This window comes from Rhopilema esculentum, chromosome 13, assembly GCF_057945365.1.
Source record: "Rhopilema esculentum isolate cy_ngs chromosome 13, ASM5794536v1, whole genome shotgun sequence".
Taxonomy (NCBI): domain Eukaryota; kingdom Metazoa; phylum Cnidaria; class Scyphozoa; order Rhizostomeae; family Rhizostomatidae; genus Rhopilema; species Rhopilema esculentum.
Genome location: NC_142827.1, coordinates 105,789 through 124,443, shown reverse-complemented (window position 1 = coordinate 124,443; position 18,655 = coordinate 105,789). Strand labels below are relative to the sequence as shown.

The window sequence follows — 18,655 nt, the reverse complement described above, 5'->3', positions numbered from 1 at the left end:
ACTATCTATTCCAGAATATTGTATTCGAAGACTAGAGTTGCACCTTTGAAAGAGCTTAGTGTTTCACGGTTAGAGTTGATGTCAGCAAGGATTTTGTCGGTTTTGAAGGATTATGTTCGTGAGGATTTGAGTATGCAGGTGAAAATTTATAAGGTTGGGTATTGACTTGATAGTAAGACAGCCTTGTATTGGATGTATAATCAAGGTCAGTGAAAGCAATGGGTACAGCATGGAGTTGCAGAAATCTTTCAAAGAAAAGTTATCAAAGAAAGTGGATTGGAGTCATGTTGAGGGAGTAAATAACCCTGCAGATTTAGGTTCTAGAGGTGTCAGTGCTTTGATGTTAAGAAATAGTCAGATATGGTGGGAGGAACCTAAATGGTTGCAAAAGGAACAGAAGGAAGGTCCAACAAATTTAGTATTAGAGGGTCCAACTGAGATTGAGAGTGAGAAAAAAGAAATCATGTGTTTTGAGTGTAAGGGTAAGAAAAGTGCATAGATTAGGCAATATTATGGATGCAAATAGGTCGACCTCACTACGTAAGCTTTTCAGAACTACAGCATGGGTAAGGAGATTCATGTATAACTAAACGCAGAAGTGCAAAAAGGGGAAACCAAGGAGGGACCTTTAGAGGCTGAAGAATTGGAGGAAGCTGAGAATTTGTGGATTCAGGATGCTCGAATCATGCTCAAACAGGGGTAAAACTTTTAATAACTAGAGCCAGCTTAGGAATTGTGGAAAGAAATGGAGTGTTAGTGTGCCAAGGTAGATTGGGGAAGTCAGATCTAAGTGAACATGCCAAATATTCTATCATTCTGATACAGAACTCATTGTTTTAGATTGCTATAATATTTACGTTATTGAGGTGGAAGGGCAAGGCAAGACACGAGACTTCATACAGCAAGCCAAACTCATCTATGTTTCCACACGTGTTGACATGGTGTCGTTACGCGTTGCCCAGGGGGGCATGGGACCTACTCTACTACAATTGCCATCACAAGGCTGGAGCTACTTTGACAGAATTGAGAACCAAATTTTGGATAGTCAAGGGTAGACAGTATGCGAAAAAGATAATAAAACCTGTACGCGACTTGAAGGTAAAGCTTTCCATTCAGCCAAAACTGTTGCATTGCCAGATTGTCGAAGGGAGGTATTTAACAACCTGTGTTGTTAATAAAGTAACAGTCTCGAAGGACGAATTATTAAAGAGCGAAGTCGATAGTAAGAGACGTACGTCGTGTTATTATCTTATTCCAAAACAACTAACTATTTCTAAATAAACACAGCGGTATATACAAGCAGCGAAGTGTAGCATGAAAAACACAGCGGGAACAAAACAAAACGGACAAAAGCTTAGATGTTATCACTACAGTACCTCCCCCCTAGAATGCGAGCTTGAGAAAAGTATTTGAGACAAAAGTTAATAAAACGTATGTAAGAATGTTCAGGCATCTCCATATCTGTCAGGAAAATGAACTTGTCTCCCTGAACGTGTTGTTCAAGAAGTACCAGGTACTTGGTTCTCTACCGGCTTGGCCCTCGTTGAAGCATGGTTGGATGGGAATGATGTGTTTCTGGCAGTTGAACGTTGGTTATCTGCATCGGTATAAGCAACTTTCAGACGATCTTTGCCTACTGTTTGTTCTTTTCCATTGACATCTACGAGGAAATGTTTGTCATTGCGCTTGAGAACCTTGAAAGGACCGTCGTATGGAGGTTGAAACGGCTTTCGAACAGCATCATGGCGAACAAAAACGTGCGTACGAAATGGAAGATTAGCTGGGATGTATGTGTAAGCTTCTTGAGAACGGGGAGGAGTTGTTTTTAGTTGTTGCATAAAACTTTGTAGACGATCAACAAAAACAGAGGGCTCAAGGGCTGTGACATCAAATGTCGGAGATATGAATTGACCTGGAAGACGAAGTGTGGAACCATAAACAAGTTGGGCAGGTGAACAACCGACGTCAGTTTTAATCGTTGTCCGAAGTCCGAGGAGAATGAGTGGAAGAAGGTCAATCCATCTTGTGGAATCCGGTTGAGCTTTGATTGAAGCTTTAAGCTGTCGATGGAAACGCTCAACCATGCCATTGGCGCAAGGGTGGTAAGAAGTAGCATGAATACGTTTGATTCCAAGTAAATCAGCGAGGGAACGGAAGAGAGCTGATTCAAACTGAGCTCCTCTATCAGTTGTTATCGTTGAAGGTACACCCAAACTGCAATCCAACGTGAAACAAAAGCTTGAGCGACGGTTTCTGCGGTAGCATCTGAAATTGAAATCGCCTCTGGCCAACGAGTGTAGCGGTCGATGCAAGTAAGCAGATATTTACAGCCATTTGATGGTGGTAGAGGGCCAACAAGGTCAATGTGTATGTGATCGAAACGTGTGTCAGTAGAAGGAAAAGTTCCAATGGGGGAAAACGTGTGACGGGTGACTTTAGCCTGTTGGCATGGGATACAGGACAAAGTCCAATTGCGGATGTCTTTGTTGATACTAGGGCAGATGTAATGTTGCCTGATAAGTCGCTGTGTTGCACGAATACCAGGATGTGCAAGTGAGTGGAGGTGATTAAACAAAAGGCGGCGATAACAGACAGGAACATATGGGCAAGGAGTGCCGGTTGATATGTCACAAATGATGGTTCCAGAATCTGCCGGTAAAGGAAACTCTTTCAGGTTAAGAGAGGTGTTTGACTGTACATGTTGAAATTCAGAATGTTGCTGTTGAGCTGCAGACAGTGTGACAAAGTCAAGGGTTAGAATAGAGTATAGAATTGAGCTCAATGCGAGAAAGAGCATCAGCAACCACATTCTGATGTCCTTTTACGTGTCGTATGTCAGAGGTGAATTGAGAGATAAAATCAAGATGGCGAATTTCCCGTGGCGAATATCGATCAGACGAAGAAGACAGTGCATGGAGCAATGGCTTATGGTCTGTCATAACATGAAATGCGCGTCCTTCCAAAAAGTACCGAAAGTGCTTGATAGCTAAGTAGACGGATAGTAGTTCTCGTCCAAATGTGCTGTATTTCGTTTCGGCTGGTTGCAGGCGCTTTGAAAAGAAAGAAATAGGTTGCCAGGCACCATGGAGGAATTGTTGAAGCACTGCTCCTACAGCCACATTCGAAGCATCAACAACTACACTGCATGGTGCTACCGGTGATGGGTGAACAAGAAGAGTAGCCTGGGAAGTGCTGTTTTGATCTCTGAGAATGCAGATAATGAATCCACAGTTAGTTGGAACGGTTCCTTCGTAGACTTGGAAGAGAAAAGATCGGTTGTGTTAATTGAGCACAGCGAGGCACAAAACGACGGTAGAAGTTGATCAATCCCAGGAACTCACGAAGATTTTTTTAGCGAAGTAGGAGGTGGAAGTCAGGTCAGGCTCCAAGTCTGCTATGAGTAAAATGTAACCTCGTACTACCTGCCTCATAGTCCTACCCCCCTGAGAAATCTAGGGTGCAGGCAACTCACCAATCCGCACTGAACCAGCGTGGTGAGTCATGGTTCACATCCACAACATGAATACACGCAACACACAACAGCCCTCAGTCCCCGGCAGCCGAAAGGCAGAGGGTGCTAAGAATCCCCGGCTGTCAAGAGTACAATTAAATATTTGTACCTACATCGTGAGAACATTGAAAGATCCAGAGAAAGAGAAGGAGCTAGAGCAAGAGCTGATAGGTTTCAAGTGGGACATCATTGGACTGTCAGAAACACGAAAGAAAGGATAGCAACTGAAACAGTTGCAAAGTGGGCATGTGCTGTACACAATAGGAGGGAACGAATTTGTTGGAGGAGTTGGCTTTCTGGTCAACAAGAACATCAAGGACCGAGTTATAGAGTACGAAGGAGAGAGCAGCAGAGTGACGTCGCTTACACTGAAAGTGAACAGCAAATACCAACTACAAGTAATACAAGTGTATGCGCCAACATCGAGTCACAAAGTTGAAGAGCTATATGAGGAGATTGGAAAATCAATGGAGAAGAATAAAAGTCAATACAAGATCGTAATGGGTGACTTTAATGCAAAGGTTGGACAACATCATCAAAGCAACGGAGAGACAGTTGGAAAGTTTGGTCTTGGAGAAAGGAACGAAAGGGGAACCAGACTGATGCAATTTGCAAAATCAAAAGGTTTGAAGATCGGAAACACCTTCTACAGGAAGAGGAAGATCAGAAAATGGACCTGGATAAGTCCAAATGGCGAAACCAGGAACGAGATCGATTATATTTTGGCAAATAAAAACATGATCCAGAATGTCAATGTCATAAAAAGGGTAAAAATCGGTAGCGATCACAGAATGGTCAGAAGTAAGATCAAAATGAATACAAGACTGGAAAGAATGAAAATGATGAGACCGAAAGGAATGAAAGTAAACATCAACGCCCTGAAACAAAGAGAAAATGAATTTCAACTGAAGTTGCAAAATCGCTTTGAAGCCTTGCAAGAAGAAGACAGTGTGGAGGAAATGGCACTTAACATCACAAAGACCATTAAGGAATGTGCTATGGAAACAGCAGGAAAAGAGGAAAGACGGCGAGAGGAGAAGCTCAAGCAGGAAACTAAATAACTGCTAAAAGAAAGGAGAGCAATGGCAAAGAAAGATCTGAATGACCAAGAGAGAAGAGAGTACAACAAATTATGTCAAACCATCAGGAAGAGATTGAGAGAAGATCTTAGAGAGCACAACACCTTGCGAGTGAAGGAGGCAATTGAGAGTGGGAGAGGATTGAAAAGAGTAAAAGAAAAAGAAGGCTGCAGGGTTCTTATACCAGCATTGAAAGAGCAAGATGGAACCGCCATCACCAGCAGAGAGAGAATTCTCGAGAGGTGCGCAGAATTCTATGAAACGCTATACAAAGATGCAGCCCAGAACATCAGAAAAGAAGAAGCAGAGGATGTACCACCAAACCTTGATAGTGAAATCGAGCATGCCATAAAAGGTATGAAGAATAACAAAGCACCTGGAGAAGATCAGATTGTGATTGAAATGCTCGAAGCCGGAGGTGTAGTTGTGAGATCAAAGCTGAGAACACTCTTCAATAGAGTGATGACTGAAGAAAAGATACCCAACGAGTGGAAAAATGCCATTATAACACTCATATTTAAGATAGGAAACAAGAAAGACCTTGCTAATTATAGACCAATCAGTTTACTCTCCCAAGTCTACAAACTCTTCATGAAGATCTTGAAGAACAGGTTGGATAACAATCTGAGTGACCACCAGCCGCCAGAACAAGCTGCCTACAAAAGAGGTCATTCAACCATCGACCATCTGCAGTCAGTCGTGCAAATACTCGAGAAAACCAATGAGTATAAAATACCCATTCATATGGCGTTTGTAGACTACGAAAAAGCCTTTGATTCTGTACTGCACAAGGCTGTTTTTAAAGCGCTAAAACAGCACAGCGTAGAGGAGAAGTACATCAACATCCGGAAAGAGACATATGATGGAGGCACTGCTCAGGTTCGGAACAAATCACTTAGCCGAAAGATTAAGATTATGAAGGGAGTGCGGCAATGAGACACCTTGTCACCAGTGATGTTCACAGCAGCGTTGGAAGAAATATTCAGGAGAATGGAAGTTGAAGTGGGAATTAACATCAACGGAGAGAGAATGAACAACCTGAGATTTGCAGATGATATCATCTTATTTGCAGAAAAGGAAGAGGATCTCAGGAAGCTGCTCAACGATCTGAACAAGGAAGGGAGAAAAGATGGCATGAAAATGAACAGAAAGAAAACCAAAATCATGTGCAATGAAATAGCAAGGAAAAGAAGAAGGAAAGGAATAATTGTGGATGGAGAACAACTGGAGGAGGTGGATGAGTACAAGTACTTGGGAAGACTGCTAACACCAGGAAATGAGATGGCGAAAGAAATAGACGAGAGAGTAACATCTGCTTGGAAGAGATTCGGACAGTACAGCACGTTTCTGAGAGATCAAAGAATGCCCATGTGTCTCAAAAGGAAGATCATGAACACTGTCATACTGCCATCAATGACGTATGCAGCTGAGACATGGTCACTTACCAACCGCCAAAGAGAGAAACTGGCAGTCACCCAGAGGAGCATGAAACGATCAATGCTGGGTGTTACGAGGAGAGATAAGATCAAGAACGAAGACTTACGATCAAGAACAGGGAGGAAGGATGTCATTGAGAAAGTGATTGAAGCCAAAGGTAAGTGGGCAGGACATGTAGCTCGAATGAAGAACCACGAAACGAGTGGCCGACTGAAACAAGTACAATCACAATTACGAATTGAGAATGGCATTCTCACCAAATCTGGCCGGCCGGTTGTCCCACCATCACTGAGACAAACTGTTGTCAAAGAATAATACAATACAGCTCATTTTTGGGTCGATAAAATATACTGTTTATTGAGAGAACGCTTCTATTGGCCTAACATGTTCCACTACACCCAGTCCTTTATATCAGCATGTGAAGCTTGTCAAAAAACAAAATGCGACACATCGCCCCCAAAAGCCCCTCTCGTCAAAATGTTTATTCCGAACGCACCTATGCAATTTGTATCACTAGACATCTTCCTTCCGAAACACCACCGCGGCTATCAATAGATGCTCCAAGTAGGAGATGTGTTTTCAAAGTACATTCAAGCCATCTCACTCAAAGATCAAACTGCAACAACAATTGCTGATGCATTTTTGAAGCATTGGGTTTACATCCATAGTACGCCATTCTATCTCCTTACTGACCAAGGATCTTATATAGACAGTCAACTTATGAGCGACATTTGCGATACCTTAGGAGTCGAGAAGCGTCAAACCTCTGCTTATCATATCCTAGGTAATGGTTTCGCAAAAAGAAATATTCGCTCGGTCAAAGATATGCTTCATGCAGTTTTATTACATCGTCGTCTTGATCAGTCGAAATGGCACTCGATCTTACCCGAATTGGTTTTTGCGTTAAACGCTAGTACCAGCAAATCTACAAATTGCATTCCTTATACTGTTGTATTTGGAAGATTAGTGGTATTGCCACAAGATATCGTTTTCCATCATGTTATTGCCAACGAACACGATAATTTTACAACGGCTGAGTATCAGCAAGATGTGGTATCATCCTAGTCCGACGTTTTCTAACAAGTTATCGAATCCTTACAGATCAACAAACAGCGAATGCAACAACACTATAACCGAAACGTGAAGAAACAGATCAGCTTCCAAACCATACAAGTCAGTCAACAAACCATTCTACAGATAGATTGAACGATACGGCTAGTGAACTATCTTCTGAAGATGGTTCGTCTTATTCTGAAGAATCAGAGAAAAGTGGACTCGAAGTCGTAGACGGAGGAGAGGTCATCATTCGGAACTATCCAAGACGTATTCGACCAGCTAGGGTCTTGCATACCTTGGAGTGCTATAACTGTTTAATTTATTTTTACTTCCTTGTATTTTATCCTAGAATCTATTTTGTTGACAACTTGTTTTGTTAAGAAAAGGGGAAATGTAGGGTTATACCCTGACCCACTGTAAGTTATAACTTAGGTATTTGTATTGCCTTCTTCATTCTGAGATAATACTTCTATAGTAAACACAAACACGGTTTATCTGTTGCGTTATTCTAACAATATATTTATACTTGCTCCCGAAAGAAAAACTGGAGCAATCACTTTTTAATATTTGCAAGCTATCTAGCATTCACGTTTTTCGATGGCAGAAGCTAACGTTGATCTATTCATTCATGGGTCAAGAAGTAGATCACAGAAAGATTTGTGGCAAAGAATGATGTTTTCTCTTAGAATGTTTTACGATCTTGTTCTGAACTTTTTGTAAGATAACAGTTTCATGCTTTTCACTAGTTGTTTTTGTAAAGAACAAAAGGATGAATATGGTTGCCTAGCTGCTGCCAGGTGAAAATAATTTGACATCAAGGAACACACTTCGGTGTTGCTTTTTATAATCATGAAACAATATAATTAGCGATTTTTCATGTTTTCGAGAAACCTTAGATTCAACACATTTCTGCGTTGTTCAACGAAATTCCAGTACTTAATGTACTCTAGAGAGATAAATTGACATGTTGCAGCAGAGCACACTGGAATTAAATAACACCTGTACCTTATTACAAGGTTATAACCTTCTTAGAGGGTGAAGCTGTTCGTAGAAGCCCAAAAATGAACACATACGTGTCAGCAGGTTAACTTATTGTGATGTTTTGGTATTGACTGACTCTATCATCATTACTTAATTTTGATGAAAGAAATTAAAAAAAGAAAAAAAGCCTCTGGTCAAGGCGGGAAGAGAGCATACGTGTTCCTGAAATTTTCTAGTGGACAGGGCAGAAACCAACGAGGAACATTTCGGAGCTTTAACTCTCTAGTCAGTGCATGTCTTGGACGCACCCAAAGCATTCCGGCGCATACGGCTAGATGGCCAATTTAAACATAACTTTTTGTTTGGCCAATCGGCTGCTCTTTTTTTGCGTTTTCAATATCGAATGTAAAACTGCATTTTTGGAATTTGGCAAACACGAGCAAGTTCTTTTCACCGAAAATGAATTTATAGAACTTTGGTAGAAGAATTTACGGTATTCGATGCATAAGACAGCCAGGAAACGAGAATCAATAGATGATAGAACAACCCTGAAGCAGGTGGGTAACTCAAGAGTGCAAGGATGAAATCTTGTTTGGCACAACTTGATCAATTAGAGTGGGCATAGAGTTCTAACATGTGCAGACGATTTTGCTATTGTCCAGGCACACAAGTTCAACTGTTCATAGCTTAGATGCCGAAAAAACTGAATTGGAAATCGGTCCATATCCTAAACAAAAATGATGATCATGTCCTAAGCAAAAATGAATCACAAAGGTAGTGCAAGTTTCTTTAGGCTCAATAGGAAATGAACGTGCCATCGATTAAATAATTATTATCTATATATTGATACAACAAGACCTTTTATCTCCCTAATAAAATCTCACAAACAATGTGATCTGGATCTGCCAAAAACAAGGGGTGAATAATCTGTTGAGTTTAACAGCTGAGTGGCGGGTCCAGACTACCGCCATTACCGCTTGAGTGGCAGTCAGATCATTAAACCTATTTTAAAAACAAGGATCATTTTAATGTTTATCCTACTACTCTAACTAAACCATAGTTAAGAATTGAAAATATTTGATCGCGCTTCAAGCCAAACATCTCTCCCTCGAGACATGCCTGAAATTCTCATAGAGCCAGAAATGCTTTTGAGTCCTTATCGCCATGGAAATCGCGTGCTGAGTCAGATGCTTACAAATAAAAAGCTAGCATTGGGGGATGAAGAAATCGTGGCTTACAAGCTAGGGGGGTTGAGTCGGTGTAGAGCTGATTCGAGCTGAACTAAGCGGTAGTCAGCCTGCCTAGACCAATAAAATCATCAGAAATCACAGCCAACCTGGAGGGATGCATGCAGTTTTTCTTAACAACCAATGAGCAACCGAATTGACTACCACTCAGTAATTGTTTGAATTGATAAATAATCCCAGTATTCGTAGATGAGGGTAGTCAACCCCCGTACGTTAAAGTTAGAGGCGTTGAAAAAGTATCGAGGATTTGTGACGAAGGTTATTCTTCAGTCTTCCTTTCGTACCGGACAAGGCTGTTACAATTGCATGACTTAATGCGAGTTCTAGGTGGCCTTTTAAAAATATTGCCAAAGATATCTTTCGTTTTCTTATTCTATTTTGTTGCTAAGGCTTAATGCCGTAAAATTTTTTGGTATATCCAGCCTCAGAACAATAGCAACAATAATTTGTTGCTTCTCAGGGCTATTCCAAGGATACTTAAAGTTTCACAAAAGCGCCGTTTGTGTCTTGAAAATGAACTACATAAGAAATTATAGGAAACAATAACAATTTTAGAAAACAGGGTGTGTCCAGGAAATAGGTGTGGTATAGAAGGTGTAGTCGACCTTCTATCTATTTTCGGCGGTAGTCAGACTTTTGGCTGGATCCGCTAATGCAACTAGCTTTTCAAACTCACAATCCTTAACGAAATCAGTACGAAACACCATTTGATTGCCCTAGCTTCTGATAAAAAGTAATCACGCGTTACGTGAATTAGTTGCTCCAAATGGAAAGGTGAATGTGTAAATGCAATAAAGGCAAACATAATTACAGAAATAAATACCTGTGGAGTCATTCGAAAATTCAGGTCTGCCAGCACGTATCCAGAATTTGAATTATATTTCACATATTTTCCTTCGATAAAGTGTTCGAAATGAAAGAGTGGCCTATTTTCTCGCTGATATAGCTCAACAATGTATACTTGAAAAATGTCAACCTGAAAAAAATGCACATATTAACCTGACCAATCACGCCAATAAGCTAAAAAGATAAGTAGATATGTAGAATTACGGTTCAAGGTTTAGTGTTGACTCGGTCTTGATTTTGGCTATGAATAGTATCTAGGAAGCAGGTGTGCCCTCGGTTTTAGGAATGCAGTTCTTTTCTAACAGTCTTTGCTGTTCCTAAGGCCAGCTTATGTTGCAATTCCGTATTGTATTCTGTATTAAAAACAGTCACTTTTGCTCACACCTCCCAGTAATCAATATTAAGCGTCGGTAAAAATAATTGTCTTAGGAATATGGCTCTTATCCATCCTTTTGACATGCCAAAGCCACCACACCCGAAGCCAACACTATTAATAATCAATATAAGGAAATGAAATACATAAGTTTTCTCAAAATAAATGAGAATAAACAATAGTTGAATTAAGGTGAATTGAGGTGAGTTTCAAATTTTTGATCATAAAGATCAAAGAATCATAAAGATCATAGTTTACACAGCATAAGGGACAATATTTCAGAGAATCCACGGCACCAGTCATCAGACTTGGAGTGTACAACTCTGCTTATTATCGTTCATTCCATTGCCACCAGCTTTAACGGCCAAGAAGACCTGAGACTCGAAAGGACCCAAAAAGAATTCATCTAGATTTAGTGCCGACACCAGAATAGACTTTTAAAAAATTAGTGAGTAGAACAAAGTCATTTCCCCCTTCAAATGTCTTCTGGGTATCAGTTGTCAGAATCAATTGAAAGAATACAGCAAATGAAATTAAAATTCAAAAAAGAAACAATACCTTCTTTGGTGGATCTTTTCTATTGTATTCTTCAGCCCATACCTTGGCATCCATTTGAATTTTAACATCATCAAAGTATACCTTTTTTGCCACTTCCTCAATATACTGCTTTGCCACATAGTTTGATGCATTATTCCAGTCATTGCTGTGACTAAATTTGGACAATTTTTTTCTGTAATGAATGCAAAAATGAAGCTAGCTATGATGTTACGAAAAAATTACATTTGAAGAAAATTTGATACATGAAAAGAACCGAAATAGATACATGTACATGTAATGAATTTATTTAAACTAATGATAATACTTTCCTCCGAGCAAAAAGAAAGGCACAGCTGCAGTTAGAATTCTGAGCAGACAGCTTGAAAAATTGGTACATCTAAATTGTAGTAAAATTCTTAAAAGAGTTTTTAATGAGAAATTTTCAATGAGATATTCTAAGAGCGAGAAAAGGCAAAACAAAAAACTCACGTGCGAAAACACTTTCTCATGGCTCCTCTTGCAAAAGACTAAAAACGATAATAGTAAAATTTGAATAATAACACTTTTCTTTTGGCTTGCTAAGTTAATGCAAACTTGGATCCTTTAAAGACCAGTTCATTTTTAGTTTGTTTCTAAGCTTATTTTAATTCAAGCTTCTAACAGAAACTAATCTAAACCGACTGTCTAAGTAAACATATGATAAGAAATAAATAAATAAATAAATAAATAAATACATACATAAATAAATAAACAGATAAACAAACAGAAAAATAAATAAATAACTAAATAAGCCTTTGGTACCGCAAAATTTGAAATTAGTATGGAAAGAAATGGAAACATGTCATACAAAAGTATTTTTCGTTTGACACACGTCAGCAGTGCTTCCACTGTTCAATTTTAATTTCTTAAATCACGGCTGAAATTTTTCAAAACTCCTTAAAATTCCTTCAACATGAACTCTATATTCTTTGAATATTTCTTTGCCAGATTTTCCCTAAATTAATCATGTTAGTATACAAATACCAGTTTTTCACAATTAATGAATATTCATTCATTTTCGGCTTTAAATGACCAATTAAATGATAAGGTGCTAAAACAACAAATAATCATCATAAATTACAAAAGTTGCATGTCACTTAAGCATCAGGCTCAGAGAATATCATACAGTAGTACCAGGTAAAAGAAGGACCACAACAAAGAATAATGGAAGCAGATTTTTTCATGACAAAAAATATCATAATAGTACTAGTTTACATTGATGGTGATTAATGATAGCATTATATAAAATAAGTATAAGTCAATAAGATTGGTTTAAGTCTACAGATCAAGTCCACAGTTCGCTCGTAAATTTTCTCTGAAGTTATCTTGAATCGGCATCAGTTACTTTCATCTCCATTCTCCTATGGAGGGCAATCATCACTTTGACGGTTTCAATGGGACAGCTAGCTTGGTGTGATACCTTGTATTTAAAAAATGCTTCGTCTGCATAAGAGCAAAAAGATTTCTATATTATATCGCTGTGCGATGATCATTCTTAATGAGCATCAGCTGACTAAAATCTCTTTCGACCGAAGCATTAGAAAACGGAAAAGGCAGGAGCACCAATATGACTTTCAACAAGATCATGATTAGAAGTGTCCCAACACTATTGGGGTGCTTGAAAACATTTTTCGAACAATATTGGCATCTTATCACTCCACTGAGGCTGGCAATGAAGGCATGAGTTCTCCACTCCTCATTAACTTTCTTCAAAGGAAGCAACTTGAGACATGTGAAGCTGATAGCTTTTTCTGGATTCAAGAAACTCAGAAAGTTGAACTTAGAGCAATTCGCTAATCTCGATGGTATCTGCTGAACGCAATCAATCTACAAAACCTTGCAGTGAGAAAAAAACCAATGCAAACCGGTATGTTTTTCTCCGAGATCAGCGATGATGCTCGGAAGAATATTAGTAGCCATAACCTCAATGTAGAATTTGGTTAGAGGGATTAATTCCGGATCTGCTACTGTCACGTACTCAACGTTCATGAATTCTGCGTATATGTCTTTGATTAGTCTTGAGACCTCTTGCTCCAGCTGATGCAGCAAAGGCATCTCATTCGGAAAAAGCAGATTGAATGGTGTCAGCCTATCAAGGTTGTGTGCAATGAATTGAAGGTAGGCCAAAATGAACTTGCTCTTCAAAAATTAAAGTATAAGGTCGTTTGTGTGCTGTGTGCGTTTGATCTTCAAAGAGTGCGACTGAGAAGTATTGTGACAGTACCTCAAATTGTTAAATGATTCTATTTACATTGAGAACCCTCTTGTCTGTGCAGCCTGTAACATTCTATCTTTTTCTGTTCCACAAAAATTCTTGAAAATCTTTTAAGCAATCTAACCGCTTTGACGTTGCATTAAAATGTGCATGAATAATTCTGCACAAGTCTTTTAAAGATTTTGGCAGTGTTTTGGAAACTTTGGAGGCACAAAGGTGAATGAAATGGCAGGAGCATTTTCCAGGCATAATCCAAGGATACTTCTCCGTCCGTAGTTTTGATACTGAGTGATGTGCGCCAAACATCACATTGAACATTACAAAATCCTATCACATTTTCCATTGGAATATGCGCTTTACCAAGACTCTGAATCACGCGGTCAGTGATATTTTGCGCCTTCCTATCTTGAACTTCAACCAAGTTCAGAAACACACTTTCATGCTAATTTCATTTACAAAAAGGACAGCAAATACTTAAAACCTACAAAATTACTTGGAACACCCAAGACTTTGCGATGTGCTTCTTTATTTTTCATTTGTTTTCCCGAATACTACTACTCCCGTTCCCCTTTCCCACCAAAACAATGTTGAAAGTGCCGAAACATATCATACATGCCACAAGAAAAAGCGTACCCAAAAAGCCTTTTTTTTTTCTATAGTAAATCAACATGGTTCTTAGGGAGGGAGGAGGTGGCTGAATTTTCCTTTGAAAACAAACATTACTGTTTCAAGACATTTGGCAGTGATTGTACTATTTTATTTCTGCTTTTACTTGTAATTACGTTTGAAAGTATTCAACCGCTTCGACAAACATGTCATGGCGAAAGGATTGTAAAAATTCCCAATCATTGGCAACATTTAAACAAGAATTAAGAGCACACCCTATAGAATGCGACTGTAGATTGTGTAAAAAATTTATTGCTGGGTTAGGTTTTATTTAGAACATTATACCTTAAACCTTTTTAATATTGTATCATATATTTTTATTTCATACTAACTCTTTATAGATAGTTGGCCTTAATTAGCTTCTTTATAGCTATCAACCGTTCATTTAGTACGCCAACTTTAAACAAATTATTTATTATTATTATTATTATATAAAAAGATGTTCAATAAAAATTGAATTACTTTTGTAAAGCCGTTGCATTAGATAACACTTAAACATTGGGATATCTGGTTAATCAAAAATTCTAAAAAGATCATGTCTTTAATTGTCATAATTGTGATATCGTTATTGGGCAGTCTCAGCGCTTTTAGGCCTGCAAAGTTCTATTTGAAGACTTGCGCCAGAACATGCAGCAACGATAATTTTAAGACCAAGCAAGGACGTCCTTTCTTTTAGGCGTTTTAGAATTTTTCTAGACCAAACCAAAAGATTCCAACCTGTGTCAACAGAAAGAGCTCGTTTTCTCTCTCGGACTCTTGAACTACTTGAGAGATTAGCAACCGCGGTTGGTCGAAAACAAAGAAGCAATCAAACGCGCGTACAGTCAAAAGGTTTTACAAGTTGAGCATGGTTCTTTTACGCCATTGATTTTCGCTCACAGTGGTGGTTCAAGTAGAGAAACTGAAAAGTTTATATCGGTTTTATCTATGAAGATTTCAAAGAAACATGATCTATCAATTTCACTGGTGACTAATTGGATTCGCACAAAGCTGTCATTTGCACTTCTTCGTAGTGCCATACTATGCATACGTGGTTCCAGGAAAAGGCGAACAAAAGTTGAAATGGACACAGCCAACATAGAAATTGTACAAACAACATCCCGGATTGATTAATTACAATTGTTGGAAAAAATAAAATAAAATTCAAGTTTTTTTTCTAAACGTGTGTGAACCGGGGGCCTTTCGGTATATAAACGGCGGCAAATGTTGAATCATCGATGAGAAAGAAAAAAAACCAAACGCGCTATTCCTGCTCTCACGTCACATTGGATCCACATGTGGAAATAAATTTTTCTGCTTACCTTTGGACATTATCCGACATTTATACTCAGACGAATAAGGAAAAAATTACTTTAGTGCGACATTTTTCCACTTTTTCGTGCTGCTTTCATATAAACAAAATTTTATGTTTATACTAGTTAAACTAGTTACAAACACTACAGCTGCAAGTTGGCCTATTTCCTTGTTAATTAGTCTATTTAATGTTTGGATGTTTGCAGCTGCTTCAATCTCTTTGGGCAAAGTATTTCAAGTATTTGTCCCAATAATAGGAGACTGTTCACACCGGAAGTAGCTTGATTAGCCCTACGATGAAATAATTCCTGTGGGTTTCTTGCAGATCTTCATGTTCTTTCGATGTTAAAATTTCTAAAAAGAGGGATTTAGTTTTGAGACAGTTCAGGTCCAAAAAGTAGGTACGATGCCGTTCGCAGGCCGAAAAAACTTCGTACGTGTAAAAAAGCATCACTTACGAAAATTTCGAATCCAAAAACATACACTCTGTGACTTTAGAGTCAATAAAAATACTTTTCACAAGGAGATATGTTTATGAAAGTAAGTAAGTTCTCGTGGGCTGACGAAAAAAAGTATTTAAGGCGATAAAGTGTAATTCGTTAAGTATTTCCCTATTTTTCTATCCTTCGATTGCTTTATCTACGATCATACGCACATACGCCTCTTTATTACCCCTTTTTACTTTAATGCATTTCAGCTTGAATTTGTTTGTCTTGTAGGATTAGTTTTTCTTCTATTGTGTCTGAGCTTGGTTCATATAAACGAAAAGATCGTGCATGAGTTAAAAAAGATTGGGCCAATAAAATGTCCTTGAGGCACGTCAGAAATAATATCTAGAAAGTATTTTATTTGTTATTCTTACACACTGCCTGTTGTCCGTGGTGCAGATATGAATGGTTTAAAACAGGTGCATCTTCTTGGAAACATACGATGATAATTCGCAATAAGTTGATCATTTGGGATACATTAAACAACCTTGGAATGCTGCATCAAAATGCCAAGAAGGAATACAGCAAGAAAAACAATTAAAAAACTAAAATTATCTTAAAATAAAAAATCCACAAAAGTTACCTCAGTTTGCATTTTAACTTCAATTTCATCTCTAACCCACTTTTTTTCTAAAGCACTGTATCTATAGCGGTATGCCCTCTCAACATCACAAGAGTCTGGAATATTGTACTCTTCCCATGGATCTTTTCTTTCCTTTGCTTTCAGTACTGCAGACTTCCAGGTATCTTTCCACTCGCTTTCAGAATGTGATCTGTTAATTGGGATGGTAGGACTTTGAAACCAAGGGACAGACTTTGAATGGATCATACTTCTCATTTGCTTGACTCGGTTGATCTAATGATAATAAAAATAATAACGTGAACAATATTTTGGCGGACCAAGACTTTAAAAAGACTTTGAAAAAAGCAAACATTTCATAACATATTAACTTGAAGCTTTTGCGTCGGAAACTCCACAGAGTATAAAACGTTAGAATAAGGTTCAGAAAGAACTATATTGGTTGGAGAACTATACCGGTCATGTGCTTGCCTTTTTCTGATTGGCCTAGACGAAAAAGCCCTAAGTTAGTATGCTGTGAAATGATTGTTTTTTCAATTTCAAAATACTAGTGTAACGATAATAACAGTAATAATAATAATGAATCATGACCAGTATCTCCATAGGATGGCTCTTTACCTGCTCATTAAATACTATACAATGTAAAAGTTGCTAATATCATATTTCTAAGAAGATACAAGAAACAATGTCAAATTAACCTGAAAAAAGATTAAGATTGTTTTAATTTGACTAAAGGTGACCTAACACAAGTAAAAGTTTGCATGTAAATTTTATTTGAAAAATATAAAGGGGAAATAAATATATATGATAGGTAGCAACATTGCCAATCATCGAGACAATTCCAGTGTATAATGTACATATATCCAATATGACAAAAAGATATAAATATTGAGTTATAAGAAAGCTAATATCTTCGCCACGATATAAGAAAACGAAGCTTCATTTCCTTAGCTTAGACCAAATTAGCATACACTTTTCGTTTCGATAGTTCGTTCATATGCAGAAATATAGCAATTGTCTATTCCATGTTCGGTAAATATGCTCAGAAAATACAATTTATCGAGCTTATCGGTGCACCGGAGAACCATCCGCCATTATCCCGATTTGCAAGTCAAGCCAAAAATGCACAATGTCCCGTATATTTAGTTTGTTTACAAAACCGTGATTTTGCTTATAAAGACTTTTAAAAATAGATATGACGTCATATTCATGCTATTACAAGGCCGATAAATGTGCTAAAAATATATCATTATCTGCTTTCTTTGACTTAAGAAGGTGGCTGTGGGTTTGTTGGACCTGTTCCAATGCAGCTGTTTTCTTATACATATTGATCTCAATCACCTCCCACTCCATGGTCTTCTTTGTCTCCATTGATTCCATTTCAAAATATCTGGTCAAAATCAACTGAGACCTCTAAACACTGTGCTATGCTTCAATTGAGACCTCTTTTATTTTTTGAAAGTCTTTATATAGTAAACATCAGTTTGCAAATAATGCCTCTGTTTTATATGACCATAATATAAAAAATGAACAGGGTATACCACTATAAATCTTGTTAGGCGAAAAAAAGTCTGTTTTTCATTTGGTAAGAAGAGGCTGTCTGAAAATATTGATTACTTTTAAGGGCATAAATATCTTGAATACTCTTTCAAAACCAAAGCAAAAGCTGAAAAGTCACTTTAGAAATATATCCAAATGGTTGCTGGAGAATTTTAAAAATTACATGCAAACACTATACATAAAGATTGTCTACATGTGCAGTGACTTGATCATTTAAACAGTGACATAAACATTTCTACTCAATTTATCCTTTCTATTGAAAGTTGTTAGCAATTAAAAACTATTTTGACATTGCAATACCTGCGAAGGAAAATAATGGCAGATCACACAATAACTTTTGTAGTTGTCTAATTAAGTTACTGTTTGTTCTGCCAATGGCATGCAAACAAGCTGGTAAATTCAATGAAGCGAATTCAAATTAAAAGTTGAAACAAATTTAAATCAAACAAACATTTTGTAGCAGTGCTTCTGGCTCTGATGACCTTGGAAAGTCACTTTGGAAATGATGTACAAATTTTTTTGTTGAAAAACATGAAATGAAATGAAAAGAGATGAAATAAATGAAATGAAATGGAATGTACAGTATCAGCATGTCAAGAAGTCAAGAGAATGAGACAGCAAAGAGTACCAGGCAGTAAGATAGTAGCCTAAATATAAGCTACCAAAGACAAAATTGTTCCCCAAGTCTTGTGATATGGTATGTTTTTACCAATTGCTTTTTACAGTGAAAAAGTAAAACTCAAATTG

The 18,655-nt window shown here is 37.8% G+C and overlaps 1 protein-coding gene across 2 annotated transcripts in view; it reads right to left on the bottom strand.

Moving 5' to 3' along the window:
- Positions 1–18,655, bottom strand: part of LOC135692151 (eukaryotic elongation factor 2 kinase) — a 33,635-nt gene that overhangs the window by 9,892 nt on the left and 5,088 nt on the right. The window contains exons 2-6 of one of the 2 annotated variants that reach the window (XM_065210200.2): positions 16,805–16,834; positions 16,352–16,624; positions 11,557–11,594; positions 11,089–11,260; positions 10,135–10,287 (exon numbers count right to left, since the gene is read on the bottom strand). In XM_065210200.2, coding sequence (XP_065066272.2) covers positions 10,135–10,287; positions 11,089–11,260; positions 11,557–11,594; positions 16,352–16,606 — 618 coding nt within the window. In that variant the 5' untranslated portion in view covers positions 16,607–16,624; positions 16,805–16,834. The remainder of the gene's footprint in view (positions 1–10,134; positions 10,288–11,088; positions 11,261–11,556; positions 11,595–16,351; positions 16,625–16,804; positions 16,835–18,655) is intronic. The other variant, XM_065210199.2, reaches the window with a different exon arrangement.